This window comes from Dromiciops gliroides, chromosome 4 (assembly GCF_019393635.1).
Source record: "Dromiciops gliroides isolate mDroGli1 chromosome 4, mDroGli1.pri, whole genome shotgun sequence".
Taxonomy (NCBI): domain Eukaryota; kingdom Metazoa; phylum Chordata; class Mammalia; order Microbiotheria; family Microbiotheriidae; genus Dromiciops; species Dromiciops gliroides.
Genome location: NC_057864.1, coordinates 484,243,850 through 484,263,388, shown reverse-complemented (window position 1 = coordinate 484,263,388; position 19,539 = coordinate 484,243,850). Strand labels below are relative to the sequence as shown.

The 19,539-nt window shown below is 44.8% G+C and overlaps 1 protein-coding gene across 3 annotated transcripts in view; it reads left to right on the top strand.

The window, feature by feature from the left end:
• Positions 1-19,539, top strand: part of DIS3L2 (DIS3 like 3'-5' exoribonuclease 2) — a 334,795-nt gene that overhangs the window by 273,004 nt on the left and 42,252 nt on the right. For all 3 annotated transcript variants that reach the window (XM_043963981.1, XM_043963979.1, XM_043963980.1), the window contains one exon: positions 10,827-10,906. In XM_043963981.1, the coding sequence (XP_043819916.1) occupies positions 10,827-10,906 (80 nt within the window). The remainder of the gene's footprint in view (positions 1-10,826; positions 10,907-19,539) is intronic.

Below are 19,539 nucleotides of genomic sequence, written 5' to 3'. Positions count from 1 at the left end.
TCTCTCTCTCTCTCTCTCTCTCTCTCTCTCTCTCTCTCTCTCTCTCTCACACACACACACACACACACACACACACACACACACCCCTCTCCATCCGCAGCTTTTCCCACAGAACCAGGTAACCTGTCCCTGGCTTTGGCAAAGCTCTGCTTTGAGGAATCTTTGTTCTGCAGTTCTATAACCTTGAGGAGAATTAGAGCAGGCCTCTAGAGTCAGGAGAAGTTGCCTTAAGTCAAAAGCCCTTACTGGGGTTTGCAGCTCACACTGCAGGGAGGTGTCCTCCAGTGGGAACAGCCAGCTTCCCTCCAGACTTTCCAGCCCTGATGAATCGAGAGCTCCATTCTGAACAAGATTCCATTGGAGGGGCCCGTGTGCCGGCAGATGGATGTATTTTTCTTGAAAGCCAGCGGTGCCAGAAGTCTCGGTGATTACGTTACTGGAGCGGGCCTTGGTTTTGTGGTTTGCGGGGTGGAGCATCAGGGCTGCACTTTTATTTGTAATCCAGGTCAGACCCAGAGCTCGGGCTGGGGCAGAAAAGCCTGCTGAGTGGGCAAGTTCTTTCTTACATAGCTCCTCAAAGGTCGACAGCTTGAGACTTCAATGGCCTTAGAAGAAGGGGATTTGATCTGTGGAGCCGTGGAATTTGTTGTGAGGCAAGCTCAGGTGCGTGGTGACAGGATGGAAAGAGTGCGGGGAGACCCCCAGAGAATTCCCTTGGAGGGCGTCGTGGTGTTCTCATAGCAGGGGTTTCATCCTAAAATGTAGGCCTTAGAAGTGTTTGGCTTATGAGCCTCAGAGAGGACTGGGTGGGTCTAGGGGGGCCAAGAGCATCTGCAGACCTGGCAGAAGGAGGGTCTTCTTTGCCACCCTCCGTGAAGGACTGTGCTTCCCCTTCCCTGGTGACTCTTGTATGAAGCTGGGCCTCTGTTAGAACCCTGGCCCTAAGAGCAGGCCTGTCAGGGTAAGAGCCTGGACCCACTTGAGCCTCAGCCTTCCCAGGAAGACAACTCCTACCATTCAGAGCTGGAAGGGGCCTTGGAAGGAGCAACGTTTCTGATCCCTCTTCTTGGGATCCCACTTGTTTCTCGTATCAAATGACTAATTTACGCCTCTGGAGAGGCGGCCTAGTTCCAGCTGCTGACGGGTGTCCTTGCCTCCTGCTGGGGAACAGACTGCTCAGGTTGGGGGGCGCCAGTCATCCATGCTGCTGGCGGGTCAGTGAGGGGTCATGGCAGTGACATCTAACAGTCTTCCTCCTCCACCCCACCCCCATCACGTTTGAGGTCTTAGAAAATGGGTAAATTTGAAATCAGACTTGCTGTCACTAGAATAAGAGCATTTTCAAATGAAAGAACAAAAAGTACGGCCCAGATACTAGACAAATTGATCTTCTTGACCTCCTGCCTCTCTGTCCTCCTTGGCCAGTGCCAGAAGGGTCACTTTGTGAGTGATGGGGCAGCTGCTTTTTTTTTTTTTTTTAATTTTTTCAAGGCAGTGGGGATTAAGTGACTTGCCCAGGGTCACACAGCCAGTAAGTGTCTGAGGCCGGATCTGAACTCAGGTACTCCTGAATCCAGGGCCGGTGCTCTATCCACTGCGCCACCTAGCTGCCCCCAAGGGGCAGCTGCTTTTTGTGTATTTATGGCTTTACCATGGTTCATAGTAAACCTATTCAGATGCTTCCCCAGAAATGGCTCATTCATTGGCTAAAGGAAAAAGTAAATGTTGAGATCCAGTTTTGTTCAAGGCTGGGCTTTCCAGGAAAGATGAGAGGCAGAACAATATTACGGAAGGTGCCCAGGATTTGGAGGGTGAAAACCTGGGTTCAGATCCCGACTTGGCTACTTATTGTATCTGGACAAGTTACCCCTCCTCTTTGGGCCTCAGTGTCTTCCTCTGTAAGATGAAAGAGTCAGGCTGGGTGGTGTCTGTGGTCTTATAAGAGAGGCTGAGCTCGGCTGTACATAAAGCCACTGATTGGATTCAGGCAAAGGCAGCTTGCCCCACCTCCTTACCTCTGCAAAGGTGGCGTTTGTGCTGTAGTCACAATGGTGACGATCATGATGACAACAATGGTGGTGGTGGTGGTGTTGTCGATGGTGACTATGAGGACAGCTGTCACGTATACAGTGCCTGCTTTACTGTTAGAAAGTAGGTGCCCCTATTACCTCCATTTTTCACAAATGAGGAAACTGAGGCAAGCAGAGGTGATGCGCCTCATGCAGGGTCACCCAGCTAATAAGTGTCTGTACCAGTTCTAAGGACCAGTACTTCAGTGAGCTTTGTATCTATTCCACATGAGGGACACCCTTGGGAGGGCACCAAGAAGTCAATCAGCATTTGTTTGTGCCTGCTTTGCCTCCAAGGCCTTGAACAGCTTTTCCCTCTCTCTGGTAATCTACTGACCTTGCCCTTCACCATCCTCGGGGCTCTCATCTCCCAGACCTTTCTTTTTCCTTGGAACATCAGCCTCCTTTTGGTTTCGTGATCAGTTCCTTCGGATGCACTGTAACCCCTTTGTCCTTGTGATCTTCTCACCATTTCACTCCACTGTCTTTCAACTTTCTTCATTCCTACTCCTAAAGTAACAAGAAGGTGCTGATGGGGTTTCCTGTAGAAATCCCCAGGAGTCCTCAGTCATCTTTTCCTTCTCCTCCAGCCCCAGCTCCATCCCTGCCTTCCTCTTTAAAAAAAACAAAAGTTCTTTTACATCCTATTAGTTTTCCAGAGAACCAACCCAACAAATCACATTAGATGATAAATGCATTTAAAAAGTCAGAAACCCTGGATCTCTCACCTTTCTTCTCTCTTCTTTTGGGTCTTACTTGATCTTTATAATTTTGCATTTGAGTGTGTGCATATGTGTAGGGGTGTCCCTCTTTCCATTCATAGCATTGTAGTCTTTGGATATTTTCCTTACTATCTTTTGGGGGGTGGGGGTGGGGCAATGAGGGTTAAGTGACTTGCCCAGGGTCACACAGCTAGTAAGTGTCAAGTGTCTGAGACCAGATTTGAACTCAGGTCCTCCTGAATCCAGGGCCAGTCTTTTATCCACTGCATCACCTAGCTGCCCCCTTACTATCTATTTTTAACAATAAGTGATACCTTTTGTTTTTACATCACCTTCCTTTCCAAATGCTTTCCTCCCTACCCCTCAGAAAGAGTTCCCTTGTAACAAATAAAAACAAAAAAGAAAAAAAAATCCGTTTAATAAAACAAATCGTTTCAACTGTGTTTGACAGTATGTGCCATATTGCACACTCATAGTGCCTCACCTCTGCTAAGCCTGAAGGGAAGTATACCTCTTCACCTTTAGGGGAGGTAAGGAGGGTAGAGTAGAGAGAGAAAAAGAGAGGGGAAAAATAGAAAGAGGAAAGGGAGGAGGGAGGGGAGAAAGAAAGGGAAGAGAGAGCCGCACGACCAAAGTGGCCTTTCTTGGCCATCACCAAGAGGTTGGCTCCATTAACAGGCATTGAAGCAGCATTCACCGTAAATTCTACCCCAGCGATAAGGCTGCCCCACTCATGGTCTTACGGCCTGAACAGCAGGCTTTCCCTGGACTGGAGACTTTGGACGCTGGAAGAGTCATCGGGAGTCCTAGGATCTGCTAGTAATTAGCTCTGTGACCCTAAACAAGTCGTTTCTCTGCCTTGGACTTGAGTTTTCTCTCCTGGAAAATGAGAGTGTTGGATTTAATGCATGCTGGAACTTGACTCCTTCTATAAAATTATGACTCAGTTCAGGAAATAATAGCTGGAAGAGACAGGATTGGAAAACTGAGTGGCATTTGTCACAGGAGAAAGGAACAGACCCTGCCTTGGGAAATGGGCTCAGGGGCCTTGTCTAAGGCCCATTTGCCTGTGCTTGGTGAACCACCAAGGCCAAAATCCTTTCTCCAGAAAGAGCCGGCCCTGACAGTGACTGAGGAGGTGGTACCAGAGAGACGAAGGCATTGCCTCGTCACTGTCATTTACAGTACTAGCCTCAGCCTTCCTCAGCATCCTCTCTGGCACGGGCACCATGGACAGCAGGGGCCAAGCTGGCTCCCTTGGACCCCGGCGACAGACTTCTCTTGGCATCTGGAGAGCATGGCTGCAGGAGCTGGGATGGCTCGCTCTGGCTGCACCGGACTAGATTCCTGTGGGCCCCGGCTAAGGGGGACGTGTCTCACAAATATCCCATCCCAGATTTAGGTGGTGATGAGGAAGGGAGGAGAAGAGGGGACCAAGCACACGACACAAGTTGTTGTGACAGAGACCCCGGGGAAGGTCAAGGTGGGGGATGGAATGAAGTTATTGAGTGGGATGGCCAAAAAGGTGAATGCTGTCCCAGACTGCCCCAGTGGAGTTCATGTCCAGAGGGACTAAGCTGAGAATCCTGTCCTCCCTCCTGCTCAGACCAGGTCGGAAGGACTCTGCCCATTTCTAAGCACATTTTAGGAAGGATGTTGACTTCCTGGAGCTTCCTCATCCAGAGGAAAGTCATGAGGACAGTGAAGGGACTGGAAGTGTTTTCCTTGGTAGAGAAGAGAGCCTGGCTGCAGGGAGGCAGATGCCAACTCCTTAAGAAGGAAAACTTGTACCAGCATGAGCTGGCCAGATGTGGGTGGGGGCAGCAGCCCCTTCTGACCACTCCTGCTGAGGGCCAGAGCTAGACCAGCTCATCGCTGTGCCCGTCTCTCATCTTCCTGCCCAGGAGACACAACCAGCTTTTCCTTACTCTTCTTCAGTCTTGGCGTGAGCCCTTACAAGAGATGGAGTTTCTTTTCTCTAAAAGCATGTAGGAATTGAGATTGAGATTGAGTCTAGAGCTGAGAATTTGCACTGTCCTCGCTTCCCACTGGCCGAGCTCCATGGCCGAGGTGAGCGTGATCAGAATGTGCCAGCGGAGTCCAGAAAGGTCGCCCGAGGGAGAAGCCAGGGCAGACCAGGGCAGGGGGGACAAGAGCCAGTCATGCCGAATAGAGGGAGGGTGTGGAGAGTCCCCAGTGCAGCTGTGAAGCGGGGATGAGTGTAGGCATGGCTTCAGCTTGCAGTGGGGAGGGAAAGATGAGGGGGCAGGAGGGTGGGGGTGGGGTGGGGAGGTATTTATCTATTTTCACTGACGGAGAGAAAGACCAGGATGTTTCAGGGATGCTTCGGAGTAAAGGCTTGGCTTGGCGTGAAGGTCTTGGCTCCTCAGTAGGATTAGAAGGGTTAGTTTCTGCTGTTGTATTTTCACTTGGGTCACTAAGAGGACATTCATTACTAAATGTTCATTTCCCCCTAAGGAAGAGACGACTCACCCAGCTTCTAATGATACAGCACATTAGCTTTGCTAATAACATTCTAGTTTTAAAAAAGTTTTAATAAAGTAGTCTCCTAATAGGCAGTTAATTTTCACTAATAATTCCCTGGTGATCCAGAATCCTGAAGAATTTGTAAACAAAGTTATTGGCTCAGCAGGGGCCTGGGTACTTTGTCACTTGGAAAGGTTAGGTAGAGCGTAACCAATTCAGTTCCAACATCACACAGGACTGCATTAAACTTGGGCCTGGCCAACTAAATGGGTAGACCCCTCCATTTCCCCTCCCCAGCTCCCACCCTTCAGCCAACTTGCAGGCCTATCCAGCGTGTGGACGCCATCTTAGTGCTTCTTACTCTTCTGCTCAGAGACTGTGGGGAATGGCACCTGAGCATGCCTTTGCAGAGGGCCTTGGTGACTGCTGTGAGAAGCAGCAGCTATGATTGCAAGAGCAGGTAGTTAGTTCATGCAGATATCTGGTCCCAGCAGACTCACTCACATCTTGCAAGCTCCCGGAAAGAGCGTGACGTCATCGTTGAGTCTCACCCCTGGTTTAGAAGGTAGCTGCCAGCCTCTTATCCTGGATGACTTATCCACTTACCAGATGGACACATCACAGATAATACCTCATGCACAGTAGGAATCAGGGCATGCCGAATGATTGACTCCCACGGATGCTTAACTGTCTGCCATTCTCTGTCTGGCTTCAGCATTTGGGTTCCAAGGCAGTGAGCCATCTTGGCTACCATGAGACACATTCTCTAGCGTCTCTTAGGAAAAGGTGAAGGAAGGGAGCCATGAGTGGGGGTGTATGTTCCCCTATCTCAGAATGTTAGTGCTGGCAAGAACCTCCAGCAAGAAGCAATCATCATTTTATATTTGAGGAATCACACTTCCTGATAGCTTTGAAGCTACGGGGGTACATGGACAGGCTAGAAGGTTTATATATTTCTGTCTCTGGGTAGAAGAAATGAGGACTGTTAGCCTCAGCTCCCATTGATGCCCACAGAACTGGTTCTTTTTTTGTTGTTGTTTGTTTTTGTTTTTTAACACATTTATTCTTAACATTCTTTTTATATTTTGAGTTCCAAATTCTCTTCCTCCTTCCCCTTCCCCCCTCACTGAGAAGCAGGCAAAATGACATCACTTATACATGTGAAGTCATGTAAAATATTTTTCCATTCTATCAATATCACCAAAAAAGAGAAATAAATAAAGCAAGAAAATTATAACACAGTTTTTACTCAGAGTTAATCAATTCTCTTTCTGGAGCTAGATAGCATTTTTTCATCATGAGTCCTTTGAAATTCTCTTGGACCTTTGTATCGATCAGAGTAGCCACATCTTTTACCATTGATCATTGTCACAGTGTTGTTGTTACTGTGCACGATGAACTCCCAGTTCTTCTCACTTTACTTTGCATCAGTTCATATAGTTTTTACTATTTTTTTTCCTGAAACCACACTCCATGACACTTCTTATAGGACAATTGTATTCCATCACAGTCATTCCATCAATTGTTCAGCCATTCCCCAATTGATGAGCATCCCTTTAATTTCCTTTTTCTTTGATCTCTTTGGGATACAGACTTAGTAGTGGTATTAGGTCAGAAGTTATGAATAGTTTTTTGTTTTGTTTTGGTTTTTTGGTGAGGCAATTGGGGTTAAGTGACTTGCCCAGGGTCACACAGCTAGTAAAGTTATGAACAGTTTTACAGCCATTTGGGTATAGTTCCAACTGCCCTCCAGAATGATTGGACCAGTTCACAACTCCACCAATAGTTTAATATTTGTGTATATTGTCCCTCATTGCTCTCCAGCATTTATCATTTCTGATAGGTATGATGTGTTTTAATTTGTATTTCTCTAGTGATTTAGAGCATTTCCCCCTATGGCTATAGATAGCTTTGATGTCTTTGTATGGAAACTGCCTATTCATATCTTTGTTCATTTATTAATTAGGGAATGGCTCTTATTTGTTTTAAATTTGACTCAATCAATTCTCTCTCATTTGAGGAATGAGGCCTTTATACAGAAATTTTCTGTAAAAGATTTTGATACTACTTCATTGTCTATGGTACCTTTTAGCAAAACGTTCTCTTTTTTAATTGTCTGTTTTTTGCTTTTGCTTTGTCTGAGATCATGATAGCTACCCCTTTTTTTACTTCAGCTGAAGCATAATAGATTCAGCTTTAGCCCTTTATTTTAACTCTGTGTGTTTCTTTCTGTTTTGAGTGTGTCTTTTGTAAACAGCATATCGTTGGTTTCTAGTTCCTTTTTTTCCTTTTCTTTTTTTGGGGGGTGGGGTGGGACAATGAAGGTTAAGTGACTTGCCTAGGGTCACCCAGCTAGTAAGTGTCAAGTGTCTGAGATCGGATTTGAACTCAGGTCCTCCTGAATCCAGGGCTGGTGCTTTATTCACTGTGCCACCTAGCTGTTCCAGGTTTCTAGTCTCTAATCCATTTTGCTATCTGCTTCTGTTTTGTGGTGAGTTCATCCTACTTACATTCACAGTTATGATTACTGTATATTTCCCACCATCCCATTTTCTTTCTGTTTATTCTTCTTTCTCTTTCTTTTGTAATCCTGTCCCTCCTCAAAAGTCTGTTTTGCTTCTCACCACTGCCTCCTTTAATCTGCCTTCTCTTTTTTATCCCCCACCTCATATTTCTTATCCCATTCCCCTCCTATTTCCCTATTGGGTAAGATAGATTTCTTTACCCAGCTGAGAGAGTGTGGTTGTATGTTTCTTCCCTCTTTGAACCAATTCTGAGAGTGAGGTTCAAACATTGCCCTTTTGTAGAGGGATAGGGTAAAAGAAGATAGATAATAGAGTAAATATCATGGGGAAGGGAATAGGATGGAGGGAAACAATTAACAATAGTAATTGTAAAAAAGAGAAAAGGGAGAAAATTGTACAAAAATAATAAAAGTATTTATAGCAACTCTTTGTGGTGGCTAAGAATTGGGAATCAAGGGAATGTCCATTAATTGAGGAATGACTGAAGAAGCTGTGGTAGTATATGATTGTAGTGGAATGGTATTGTGTTATAGGAAATGACAAACAGGATGATCCCAGAAAAACCTGGAAAGATTCATATGAACTGATGTATAGTGAAGTGAGCAGAACCGGGAGGACATTGTGCATAGTGACAGCAGTATTGTTCAATGAGCAATTGTGAATGACTTAACTACTCTCAGCAATATAATGATCCAAGACAATCCCAGGGGACTAATGATGAAGCTTACTATCCACCTCCAGGGAAAGAACTGATAAAAAGAGCACTTGTGGACTGTACATATATAACCCATATCAGATAGGTTGCTGTCTTATGGAGCGGGGAGGAAAGGGAGAGAGGGAGAAAATTTTAGAACTCTAAATCTTATGAAATTGAATGTTAAAAAATACCCTTACATGTAACTGGAAAAATAAAATAAATGTTTGTTGCAAATATTGCCTGTCACCCTCCCCCACAGTTTTCCTCTCCATGAGAAAAGCTCTTCTTTGCACACTTGTTTTATATGAGAACATTTTTCTATTCTGTCTCTCCCTCCCTCTTCTGCCAGTGTATCTCTCTTTCTCAGTCCTTTTTTTTGAGATCGGCCCAACAAAATTGACTCATGTTTATGCCCTCTCTCTATATAGACTCCTTCTAACTGCCCTCATAATACTAATGAAGTTCTTAAGACTTATATGTATCATCTTCCCATATAGAAATGTAAACAATTTAATCTCATTGAATCTTTTTTTGGGGGGGGGCAAAGGGGGTTAAGTGACTTGCCTAGGGTCACACAGCTAATAAGTGTCAAGTGTCTGAGGCTAGATTTGAACTAAGGTACTTCTGAATCCAGGACCGGTGCTTTATCCACTGCGCCACCTAGCTGCCCCCTCATTGAATCTTTATGATTTCTCTGTCATGTTTACCTTTTTATGCTTCTGTTGAGTCTTGTATTTGAGTGTCAGATTTTCTATTCCGCTCTGGTCTTTTATTCAGGAATACTTGAAAGTGCTCTATTTCATTGAATGTCCATTTCCTCCCTGAATTATTATACTCAGCTTTGCTGGGTAGGTTATTCTTGGTTGCAATCCTAGCTCCTTTGCCTTCTAGAATATCATATTCCAAGCCCTTCACTCCTTTAACATGGAAGCTGCTAAATCTTGTGTGATCCTGACTGTAGTCCCATGATACTTGAATGGTTTCTTTCTGGCTGCTTATAACATTTTCTCCTTGACATGGGGACTCAGGAATTTGGCTATGATTTTTCTAGGAGTTTTCCTTTTGGAATATCTTTCAGGAGGTAATCGATAGATTCTTTCAATTTCTACTTAACTCTTGGGTCTAAGATACTGGAGTAATTTTCCTTAATAGTTTCTTGAAATATAAAGTCCAGGCCCTCCCCTTCTTTGGATGATGGCTTTCAGGAAGTCCGGTAATTCTTACATTTTCTCTACTGGATCTCTTTTCAAGGTCACTTGATTTTCCAGTGAGATATTTCACATTTAATTTTTTCATTCTTTTGACTTTGTTTCTTGATCTTTCATGGAGATATTAGCTTCCACTTATCCAATTCTGATTTTTGAGGATTTATTTTCTTCGGTGAGCTTTTGTACCTTTGGTCAGTTTTGCTTTTTGTACAGTTCTTTTATTCAGTGGATTTTTGTGTTGTTTTTTTTTTTTTTTTACCATTAAGCTAATTCTGTTTTTAAGGTATTATTTTCTTCGGTATTTTTTGTGTCTTTTTTTACCAAGCCGTTAATTCTTTTTTTCATAGTTTTGGTGTGTCACTCTTATTTCTTTTCCCAACTTTTCCCCTACCACTCTTATCTCTTTCTTTAACCCTTCTAGGAATTCTTGTTGGGCTTGTGTCCAATTATCATTTTTCTTTGAGGCTCTTTTTGTAGTTGTTTTCACATTGTTATCTCCTTCTGAGTTTATGTCTTGGTCTCCCATGCCACTGTAGTAACTTTTTGTAGTCAAATTCCTCTTTTTGCTTTTTACTCATTTTTCTAGCCTATTTCTTGAGTTTGGGCTTTTAATAAAGTAGGCTCTGCTCACCTAGGTTTAGATAGATAATGGCCCAAGCTTCAGCCTCTTTTGTGCTACTGTTTTCAGAGCTAGTTCTGGGGTCTGCCAGGTTTTGGTGCTTCCAAGGTGATGTGGTCCTGGGAGAGGTGTGGTCACTGCTGTACTGCTCCCCCGCAGCTGCTGGCATTCACCATGACCAGATTTCCCTGCTTTCCTGCATCCACAAGTGCCAGTGCCCTTTCTCCTCTCTGCCCTGGAACTGTGACCCAGGGTCAACTGCTTATGGGTAATAGGACTGCCAGTCAGTGCCAGCAAAGGATCCCCTGGAATCTCTTTCTGACCTAGAGCTGGTTCTTTCCAGAACTCTGTGGCCCCCTATGTTGTACACCAGCCTAGGGTAGGGACAACAGCTGGAATCAGCCCAATTGCTTCTGCGACTGTCTTCATTTCAGCTCTGGGGATGGTTGGACCGTGCCACCTAACACCTCCTTGTGTTTCCCTTCTCTCCTTCCTACAGCTAAAACTTGCTTTCACTCTGGACCAGGACACCGGGATGCCTCAAGGATGCCACATCTATGAATACAAGGACAGCAACAAGTGAGTCCCATCGTTACCAACATTATTCTCCTCTCCCTGCCAAGATGCCCATGGTAGGGAGACTGCCCTGTCTCTGGACATAATTCACGAGTGGATTGCTCAAAACCATGTTGACTTTTGAGATACAGAGCCCTGGGCCTATATGCCAGTGTGGGAAGGAGTGCATGGGGCAGCTCCTCTCAGTTGCCTTTGCCCATAACTTGCTGGGACTGGCATGTCTGTGCGGAGTTCTCCTGAAGCAGAATTATCCCATTCGTACTAGAGGATTTCTGCCATCCTCCTTCCCCTCTGCCTTTCCTGCCCCTCAGGCACACACATGCTGATTCACTTTGTGGCTTTTCCCTTTTTATGGTTTCTGTAATCGAGGACTGACCGCATTCCCTATTTGTTGGGTTTGTTGTGATATTCTAGCGTGGGTGTATAGTAACAGTAGCAAGCACAGTCAGTGCAGAGAGAAGAAAGGAGCTCTTTGGAGCTTTGGAATTGCTGGCCAACCTCGCTAGGGAGTTGGCCTCCATCACAGCCTTGTAACAGGTCTTGTCTTGAACATGCTGATAACACAGCTTTTCCTTCACTTGCATAGTTTCTGCGCAGGAGCTGGTTGTGCAGGGCTTTAGTGTTTCCAAAAACCAGACTCTCCTTCCCTACCTTTCTCAGTGTTTTTCATCTTTCTTTTTTCTTTCTCCTTATCCTGAGAAGAAGTCGGAGATGAGAGAAAAGGGAAGCTATTCCAGGGGCTTCTCATTAGAAACTCAGGCAGTCATTTGGAACAGCCTACAGATGTGTGAGATCAGACCTTCAGATGTCTTAATTATTTGGGCGGCTAGGTGGCTCAGTGGATAGAGCACTGGGCCTGGAGTTAGGAAGACTCCTTAAATTCAGATCTGGCCTCAGACATGTGACCTTGGGAAAGTCACTTCACCCTGTTTGCCTCAGTTTTCTCATCTGTCAAACGAGCTGGAGAAAGAAATGGCGAACATTCCAGCATCTGTGCTGAGAAAACCCCAAAAGGGGTCATGGAGAGTCAGGCACAACCAAAAAGACAACTATGACGGCTGTAACAACCATCCATGATTCTACCGACCTGGGGATAAAGCCAACAAGTTGCTGTAAATGCTGTTAGTGATTCTCTTCCATCAGGGGAATTAACAAGGCTGTGCCCCTCACTCACTTTGCTGCCTGAATTAGTCCCAGGCGAGGGCTCACTCCATTCGTGCCTTTCTGTCTTCATCTTCTTATTTCTGTGTGTCGATGGCACGTTGTGTTTCTGCAGTGGGAAGTGGGCACCATTTTGGTTCTTTTTCTGAAATGGTGCATTTTGGAGGTTTAGTCTGCCTTTTTTCTAGACTTCTCTACATAACCAATGGGCTAAGTCTCAGTGAGGACTTATTTAGAACCCACCACCCCAAGGTGCCAGAGACAAAAGTGAAAAGTGGTCCTGGGCCTCAAGGTGCTTCCATTCTATTCTGGGGTAGAATGCAGTATGCAAATGAACATGCAAATTCAGGGGTTTTGGGGGAGGAGGAGAGCAAAGACCAGTGGGAGACTGAGCAAAGCTTCCTGTAAGAGATGGCTCCTGGAGCTAAGCCGCTTGAAGCAAGTCCCAGGTTGGAAGCATGAGGCAGAGAGAATTCAGAGCCTGGAGGACCCTTGGGCAAAGGCGTCAAGTGGAAGGATCTCAGGTAGAGTGCACAAGAGGGACAGGGATGAGAAGATGGACTGGGGCCATGTCAGGAAAGGGTCTAGTTTGTGCTGTTCTTATCTGTTTAAAAAATTCTCTACTTAAACACTACCCACCCCCAAGGAACATGAACATGCACAAAGCAGAGCATAAAAAGAGGATTCTTTTTTTTTTTTTTTTGATAAGGCAATTGGAGTTAAGTGACTTGCCCAGGGTCACACAGCTATTAAGTGTCTGAGGTTAGATTTGAACTCAGGTCCTCCTGAATCCAGGCCTAGTGCTTTATACACTACGCCACCTAGCTGCCTTCACAGTGGCAAGAAGGAGCCAGTAAAGATGCTTGAGCAGGGGAGTGTCGTGGCTAGACTTGTGTTAGGAAGAATGTTCTGGCCGCTGTGTGGAGGGTGAATTAGAGAACAGAGAGAGTGGAAGCTGGGAAGTCATAGTGATCCAGGCAAAAGGTCCTGAGAGCCTGAGCCAGGGAAGAAGGCTGTGGATGAGAGACTGCTGGGGAAGTGTCTGTGCTGCCTCCAGGACTTTCATTGTCAGTATGACCAGAGATGAGACTGGAGCCCAGGGAGCCAGTGAAGATCATCAGGAGGGGGACGTGGCCAGAGAAGAGGCCCCAGGACAGGTTTGGGGGACATCCGCAGTCGAGACACACCATCTGTTCTAGTGGTACCTGAATTACTCTACCATCCACATCCTCTGCTCGGTGCTGCTGGAACCTGCAGACTGCGTCTGCCACAAACATGCCCCATTTCACATGATCCCTGTTCCAGACACCATCATTTCTCCTCAAACCACGCCCCCCCCCAGCAGGGCAGCCCACCTCACACTTGACTGAGAAATTAGAGACCCTTCTCCCTGGAGCTTCCCCTTCTCCTCTCAGCTGCTCCCCACTATGACTGACAACCCCTGTACATGGACCTCTGGCTTGATAAATTTCCTCTCCCATCATCCTCTGACAGGTGCAGGTCTCCCCTATCCTTAACGAACCCTTGTGTGACTCGGCCATTGCCTCTGGTTTTCCTCCTGTAATGCACTTCACTCTCCCAGCTGAGCTGTTCTAAAAAGCTCTCAGTGTCTGTTGCCTCCACACCCTCTCCTCTCATTCACTTCCTAGCCCCCATTTCTATTGAGGGCCCTCCCATCGACCTGGCCCCCCCAGGTTCCCAGCCAAGGGGCCACCTTCTGCTGCTCCTCCTCACTCCCCTTTCCAGTCCTTTGCCAAGTCTTGGTCCTCTTGTCCATCAATCAGTCACATAGGCTTGTGAACAGCATTTCTGGGGTGCCTCTGTCGGGCACTGGGCTAGGCACCAGGAACACAAAGAGAGGAGATTCACCCCTGCCCTTGAGGAGCCATTCCTTCAGGGGAGACAGCTCATCAATAGAGAAATGCCCCAGGAATACGAGGGGATTGGTGGGGGCAGGGCAACAGAAAAGACCTTGTATTGGGGCTCGCACTGACGTGTCTCTGTGCACGTGGCCACTGTGGTCCTTTAGCCTCCCATTCCTGCTCACTCAGATAACTGCAGGAGCCTTCTCCTCTCAGCACGGCCTCCAGTCTCTCCCATCACTGTCCTTTCCCATCTTTCCTCCTCCTTCAGAAAGCCATTCCCTAGGGGCAGCTAGGTGGCATAGTGGATTAAGCACCGGCCCTGGATTCAGGAGGACCGGAGTTCAAATCCGACCTCAGACACTTGACACTTACTAGCTGTGTGACCCTGGGCAAGTCACTTAACCCCCATTGCCCCGCAAAAAAAAAAAAAAAGAAAGAAAGAAAAAGAAAGCCATTCCCTACAAGCACACTGAAATCCTTTTGCAGTCTGTCCCCTGCCTGTCTTTCCAGACTGGTTATGCATTACTGCCCTTCACTCCCTCCACTCTGGCCAGTTCCTTATTACAGGACATTCCATTTCCTGTGTCCACACTTTTATCCAGGCTGTGTCCCATGCCTTGGAGAGCATGCCTTCTCCTCCTCTGCCTCTTTGAACCCCTCATTTCCTTCAAAGCCTGTCTCAAGGGCCACCTCATTTTTGAAGCAAGCTCTGAACCCTGGGCTGGTAGAAGAGCGTTTCCACTGTCCTCTAATTACTTTTTGTTTCCTTGGATGGAATGGGAGCTCTCGAAGTCTTGTCCTCTGCACTTAGCAGAGTCCCTAGCACATAGTAGGCTCCTGAGAGGTCTCTGTTGAGTTGCACCAGAGTAAGGAATTGGACAAGATGATGCCCCAGCAAGGTACATGGAGAAGAACCAGGAACGAGAATGTAACAAATGCTGCAGGGGTGGGAATAAAAGGTGTAAAACCTCTAAGGAGGACCATGGGCGATCTCGGCGGAGCTGACTTGGCAGCCATAATTTGTGAGGGTTTAGAAGGGGAGTGGGAGGTGGGGCCATGGAGGTGGGATGTGCAAGGAGCCTTTGCAGTGGAGAAGAGATGCAGTCTGTGGGGATGGCAGTGATGCACAAAGGAGGAGAATCTGAAGGGAAGGGGAATGGGGATGAGAGAAAGGACAAGCTTCTGGGGAAGATGGAAGGTCCTGGGGAGCAGGGCTGGCTCCGACAAGGCAATGGGCCTTAGCAAACAAGAGAAAATGCAGGATGAGCTGTAGAGAAGGAGGGGAAAGCTGGTGAAATGTGGCCTCTCCTTCCTCGGCAAAGTGGAAGAGGTGGTGGAGGAGGATCCTTAGAGGAGAGACAAAGAAAGGAGGCTTGTGTGGGCTTCATCAGGAAGAGAGCAGAACTACTGTGGAGCAGTGAGGGCTCACGAAGATGATGTACATTGTAAATAGGAGATCACAGTGGACTCCATCAGCACAATTGTGCAGCTGCACAGGAACATGTGGAGAAAGCAAATGTGACGATAACCTGGGATGAGCAGGGGGCAAGGTACTCAGGGAAGGGGCATTGTGTTATTGGGCTAGTTAACTGTAGGGCAAACATTGTAAAGTGACAGTGAGCTCAATGCTTCACGAATCAGCTCTTTGCACTCTTTGGGCAGCTCTAATGATTCAAAGTCATTCCTCATATTGACCTGAAGTTTGCCTTTACTTCTGGTGACTCCTGCCCCTTCGCCCTTTTTCTGCCTTCTGGATCTGAACATCTAAGTCTAGTCTCTCTTCCATGTAAGAACTTTGAGGTATCTGTAGGCAAATAACATTTCTCCTCTAAGACTTCCTTTGTCAAGGCCTCTCCCATGGTTCTGAAGTTGAATTTTTGAATGTGAATTCAGGCCTTTACATTTATTTTCTTATTAGGTTTGGTCCATCATTCCAGCTTGTCGGGACCTTTTTGGATCCTGCCTTTACTGGAGAGACTCTTCTTGAATTCTCCATTTTCATTTGGATATAATTGTTGTCAGCTACCAGTGGCCACCTTCAGCCTCCTTCCTAAAGGAGGTCAGTGAGTAATCCTTGGTGGGAGTAGAAAAGATCTGTTTAAGAACGGCCCTTCTGGGCTTGGCTTTCTTCCTCTGTGGAAAAGGAAAGTTGGCATAGGCTGCCCTCCTCCCTTTGGGCTTATGCCAGAGCAGCAAGTATGCCAAGTGGCATCCTGCATGTTCCTTCCCTTATTTGTCTCTACTAAAGATCAGGGAAGAAATCAACCTTTAACTTTTTTTTTTCATATTTTATTTTTCCCCAATAACATGTAAAAGCAATTTTAACTTTTTTTTTTTTTTTTGGCGGGGCAGTGAGGGTTAAGAGACTTGCCCAGGGCCACACAGCTAGTAAGTGTCGAGTGTCTGAGGCTGGATTTGAACTCAGGTCTTCCTGAATCCAAGGCCAGTGCTTTATCCACTGCGCCACCTAGCTGTCCCCTTTAACATTCATTTTAAAAAAATTTTTTAATTCCAGATTCTCTCTTTCCCTCTTTCCTCTTCTCCCTCTTTGAGAAGGTGAGCAATTTGATATAGATTATATGTCTGTAGTCATGAAAAACATTTCCATATTAGCCATGTTACAAAAGAAAACAGACCAAAAAAAAAAAACCCATCAAAAACAGTATGTTCCAACGTGCATTCAGACTCCCATCAGTTCTTTCTCTAGAAGTGGATAGTATTTGTTATCACAGGTCCTTCGGAATGATTTTAGATCATTATATTCATGAGAAGAGCTGTCATTCACAGCTGATTATTGCTGTTACTGTGCAGTGTTCTCATTCTGCTCACTTCGTTTTGTTAATTTATTTATTTTTTGGTGAGGCAATTGGGGTTAAGTGACTTGCCCAGGGTCACACGGCTAGTAAGTGTTAAGTGTCTGAGGTCAGATTTGAACTCAGGTCCTCCTGAATCCAGGGCTGGTGCTCTGTCCACTGCGGCACCTAGCTGCCCCTGCTCACTTCATTTTGCATCAGTTCATATAAATCTTTCCAGGTTTTTCTGAAACCATCCTGCTCATCATTTCTTACAACACAATAGTATTCCATCACAATTATAAAACACATCATGATTATACCATCACAACAAACTACAATTTGTTCAGCCACTCTTCAATTAATGGACATCCCCTCAATTTCTAATTCTTTGCTCTAACAAAAAGAGCTGCCTGAAATATTTTAGACATATAGGTCCTTTTCCCTTTTTTTTAATATCTTTGGGATATAGACCTAGGAGTGGAATTGATGGCTGAAAACACAGTTTCATATCTCTTTGGGCATAGTTTCAAATTGCTCTCTTGAATAGTTGGATCAGTTCATAACTCTACTAACAGTGCATTAGTGTTCCAATTTTTCTGCATCCCCTCCAACACTTGTTATTTTCCTTTGCTGTCCTATTAGCCAATCTCATAGGTTGATCAGTTGTTATGATTTGCATTTTTCTAATCAATAATGATTTAGAGCCTCTTTTCAAATGACTATAGATAGCTTTGATTTCTTCTGAAAACTGCTCATTCATATCCTTTGACCATTTATCAACTAGGGAATGATTCATATTTTTATAAATTTGACTCAATTCCCTACATATTTGAGAAATGAGTCCTTTATCAGAGAAACTTGCTGTAAGTCCCCCCCCACCACCACCAGTTTTCTGTTTTTCTTCTAATCTTGGCTGCATTGGTTTTGTTTGTGCAAAATCTTTTTTATTTCATGTGATCAAAATGATCCATTTTACTTCCTGTTATGTGCTTTTTTTTTTTTTTATGGTGGGGCAATGAGGGTTAAGTGACTTGCTCAGGGTCACACAGCTAGTGAGTGTTAAGTGTCTGAGGCCAGATTTGAATTCAGGTCCTCCTGAATCCAGGACCAGTGCTTTATCCACTGCACCACCTAGCTGCCCCTTCTGTTATGCTCTTGATCTTTTGTTTTGTCATAAATTCTTCACTTACTCATAGATCTGACAAGATACTCTCTTCACCTCTAATTTGCTTATGATATTACACTTTATATTTAAATCATGTAACCATTTTGATGTTATCTTGGTATATGGTGTGAGATGTTGATCTATACCTCATTTTTGCCAAATTGCTTTCTAGTTTTCCCAGCATTTTTTGTTAAATACTGAATTCTTATCCCAAAAGCTTGGATCTTTGCATTTATTAAACACTAAATTGCTATGGTCATTTACAACTGTGTATTGTGTACCTAATCTATTCCACTGATCCACCACTCTGTTTCTTAGCCAGTACTAGATTGTTTTGATGTTACCTCTTTGTTAATTTAAATTTTTTTTAATTTATTTTTTTGATGTTATCTCTTTGTAATACAGTTTGAGATTTAGGACTACCTTCCTTCACATTTTTCCTAGTGATTCTCTTTATATTCTTGATCTTTTGTTTTTTTCAGATGAATTTTGTTTATTATTTTTTCTAGCTCTATAAAATAATTTTAGTGGTTTGGTTGGTATGGCACTAAATAAATAAATTAATTTAGGTAGAAATGGGGTTTGTTGTTTGTTTTGTTTGGTTGGTTTTTGCGGGACTATGGGGGTTAAGTGACTTGCCCAGGGTCACACAGCTAGTAAGTGTCAAGGGTCTGAGGCTGGATTTGAACTCAGGTACTCCTGAATCCAGGGCCGGTGCTTTATCCACTGAGCCACCTAGCTGCCCCCTAGAAATGTTATTTTTATTACATTGGCTTCACCTATCCATGAGCAGTTAATATTTCTTCAGTTATTTAGGTCTTTTATTTGTGTGAAAATGTGTGACTTCATTTGTGTGTTTTGTAATTATGTTTAAGTAGTCCTTGGGTTTGTCTATTTTTCTCCATTTATCCTTCTCTCTCTCCTTTTACCCTGTCCCTCCTCAAAAGTCTGTTTTGCCTCTGACCACTGCCTCCCCTTATCTGCCTTCCCTTCTATCACCCTCACCCTTCTCTTATCTTCCTCCCCTCATACTTCCCTGTAGGGCAAGATAGATTTCTATATTCAATTGAGTATGTTATTCCATCTTTGAGCCTATTCACTGTAAAAGTTCTTCCTTTTGTGCCTCTTTTATGTGAGATATTTACTCCATTCTACCTCTCTTTTTTCTTCTCCCAATGGATCCCTCTTTATCAATCCCTTAATTTTATTTTATTTTTTAAATCATCATAGTCAACTCACACTTATTCTCACTGTCTGTGTCTTCTAACTATCCTAATAAGGATAAAGTTCTTAGGAGTTAAAAGGAATAGAAAGTTTGACCTTATTGAATCTCTTATATTTTCTCTTTCATGTTTACCTTTCTATGTGTCTCTTGAATCTTATATTTGAAAACTGGGTTTTCTATTCAGCTCTGTTCTTTTCCTTAGGAATGCTCGAAAGTCCTCTCTGACATTGAGTATCCATTAGTTTTGCTGCACAGGTGATTCTTGGTTGTAATCCCAGCTCCTTTGCCTTCTGGAATATCACATTCCAAGCCCCCTGATCCTTTATTGTAGAAGCTGCTAAATCTTGTGCTGATTGTCAGGCAGCTTTTCCTTACCTTGGGCTAAGATTTGCCTCCCTGTAATGTCTGCCCGTTGTTCCTACTTT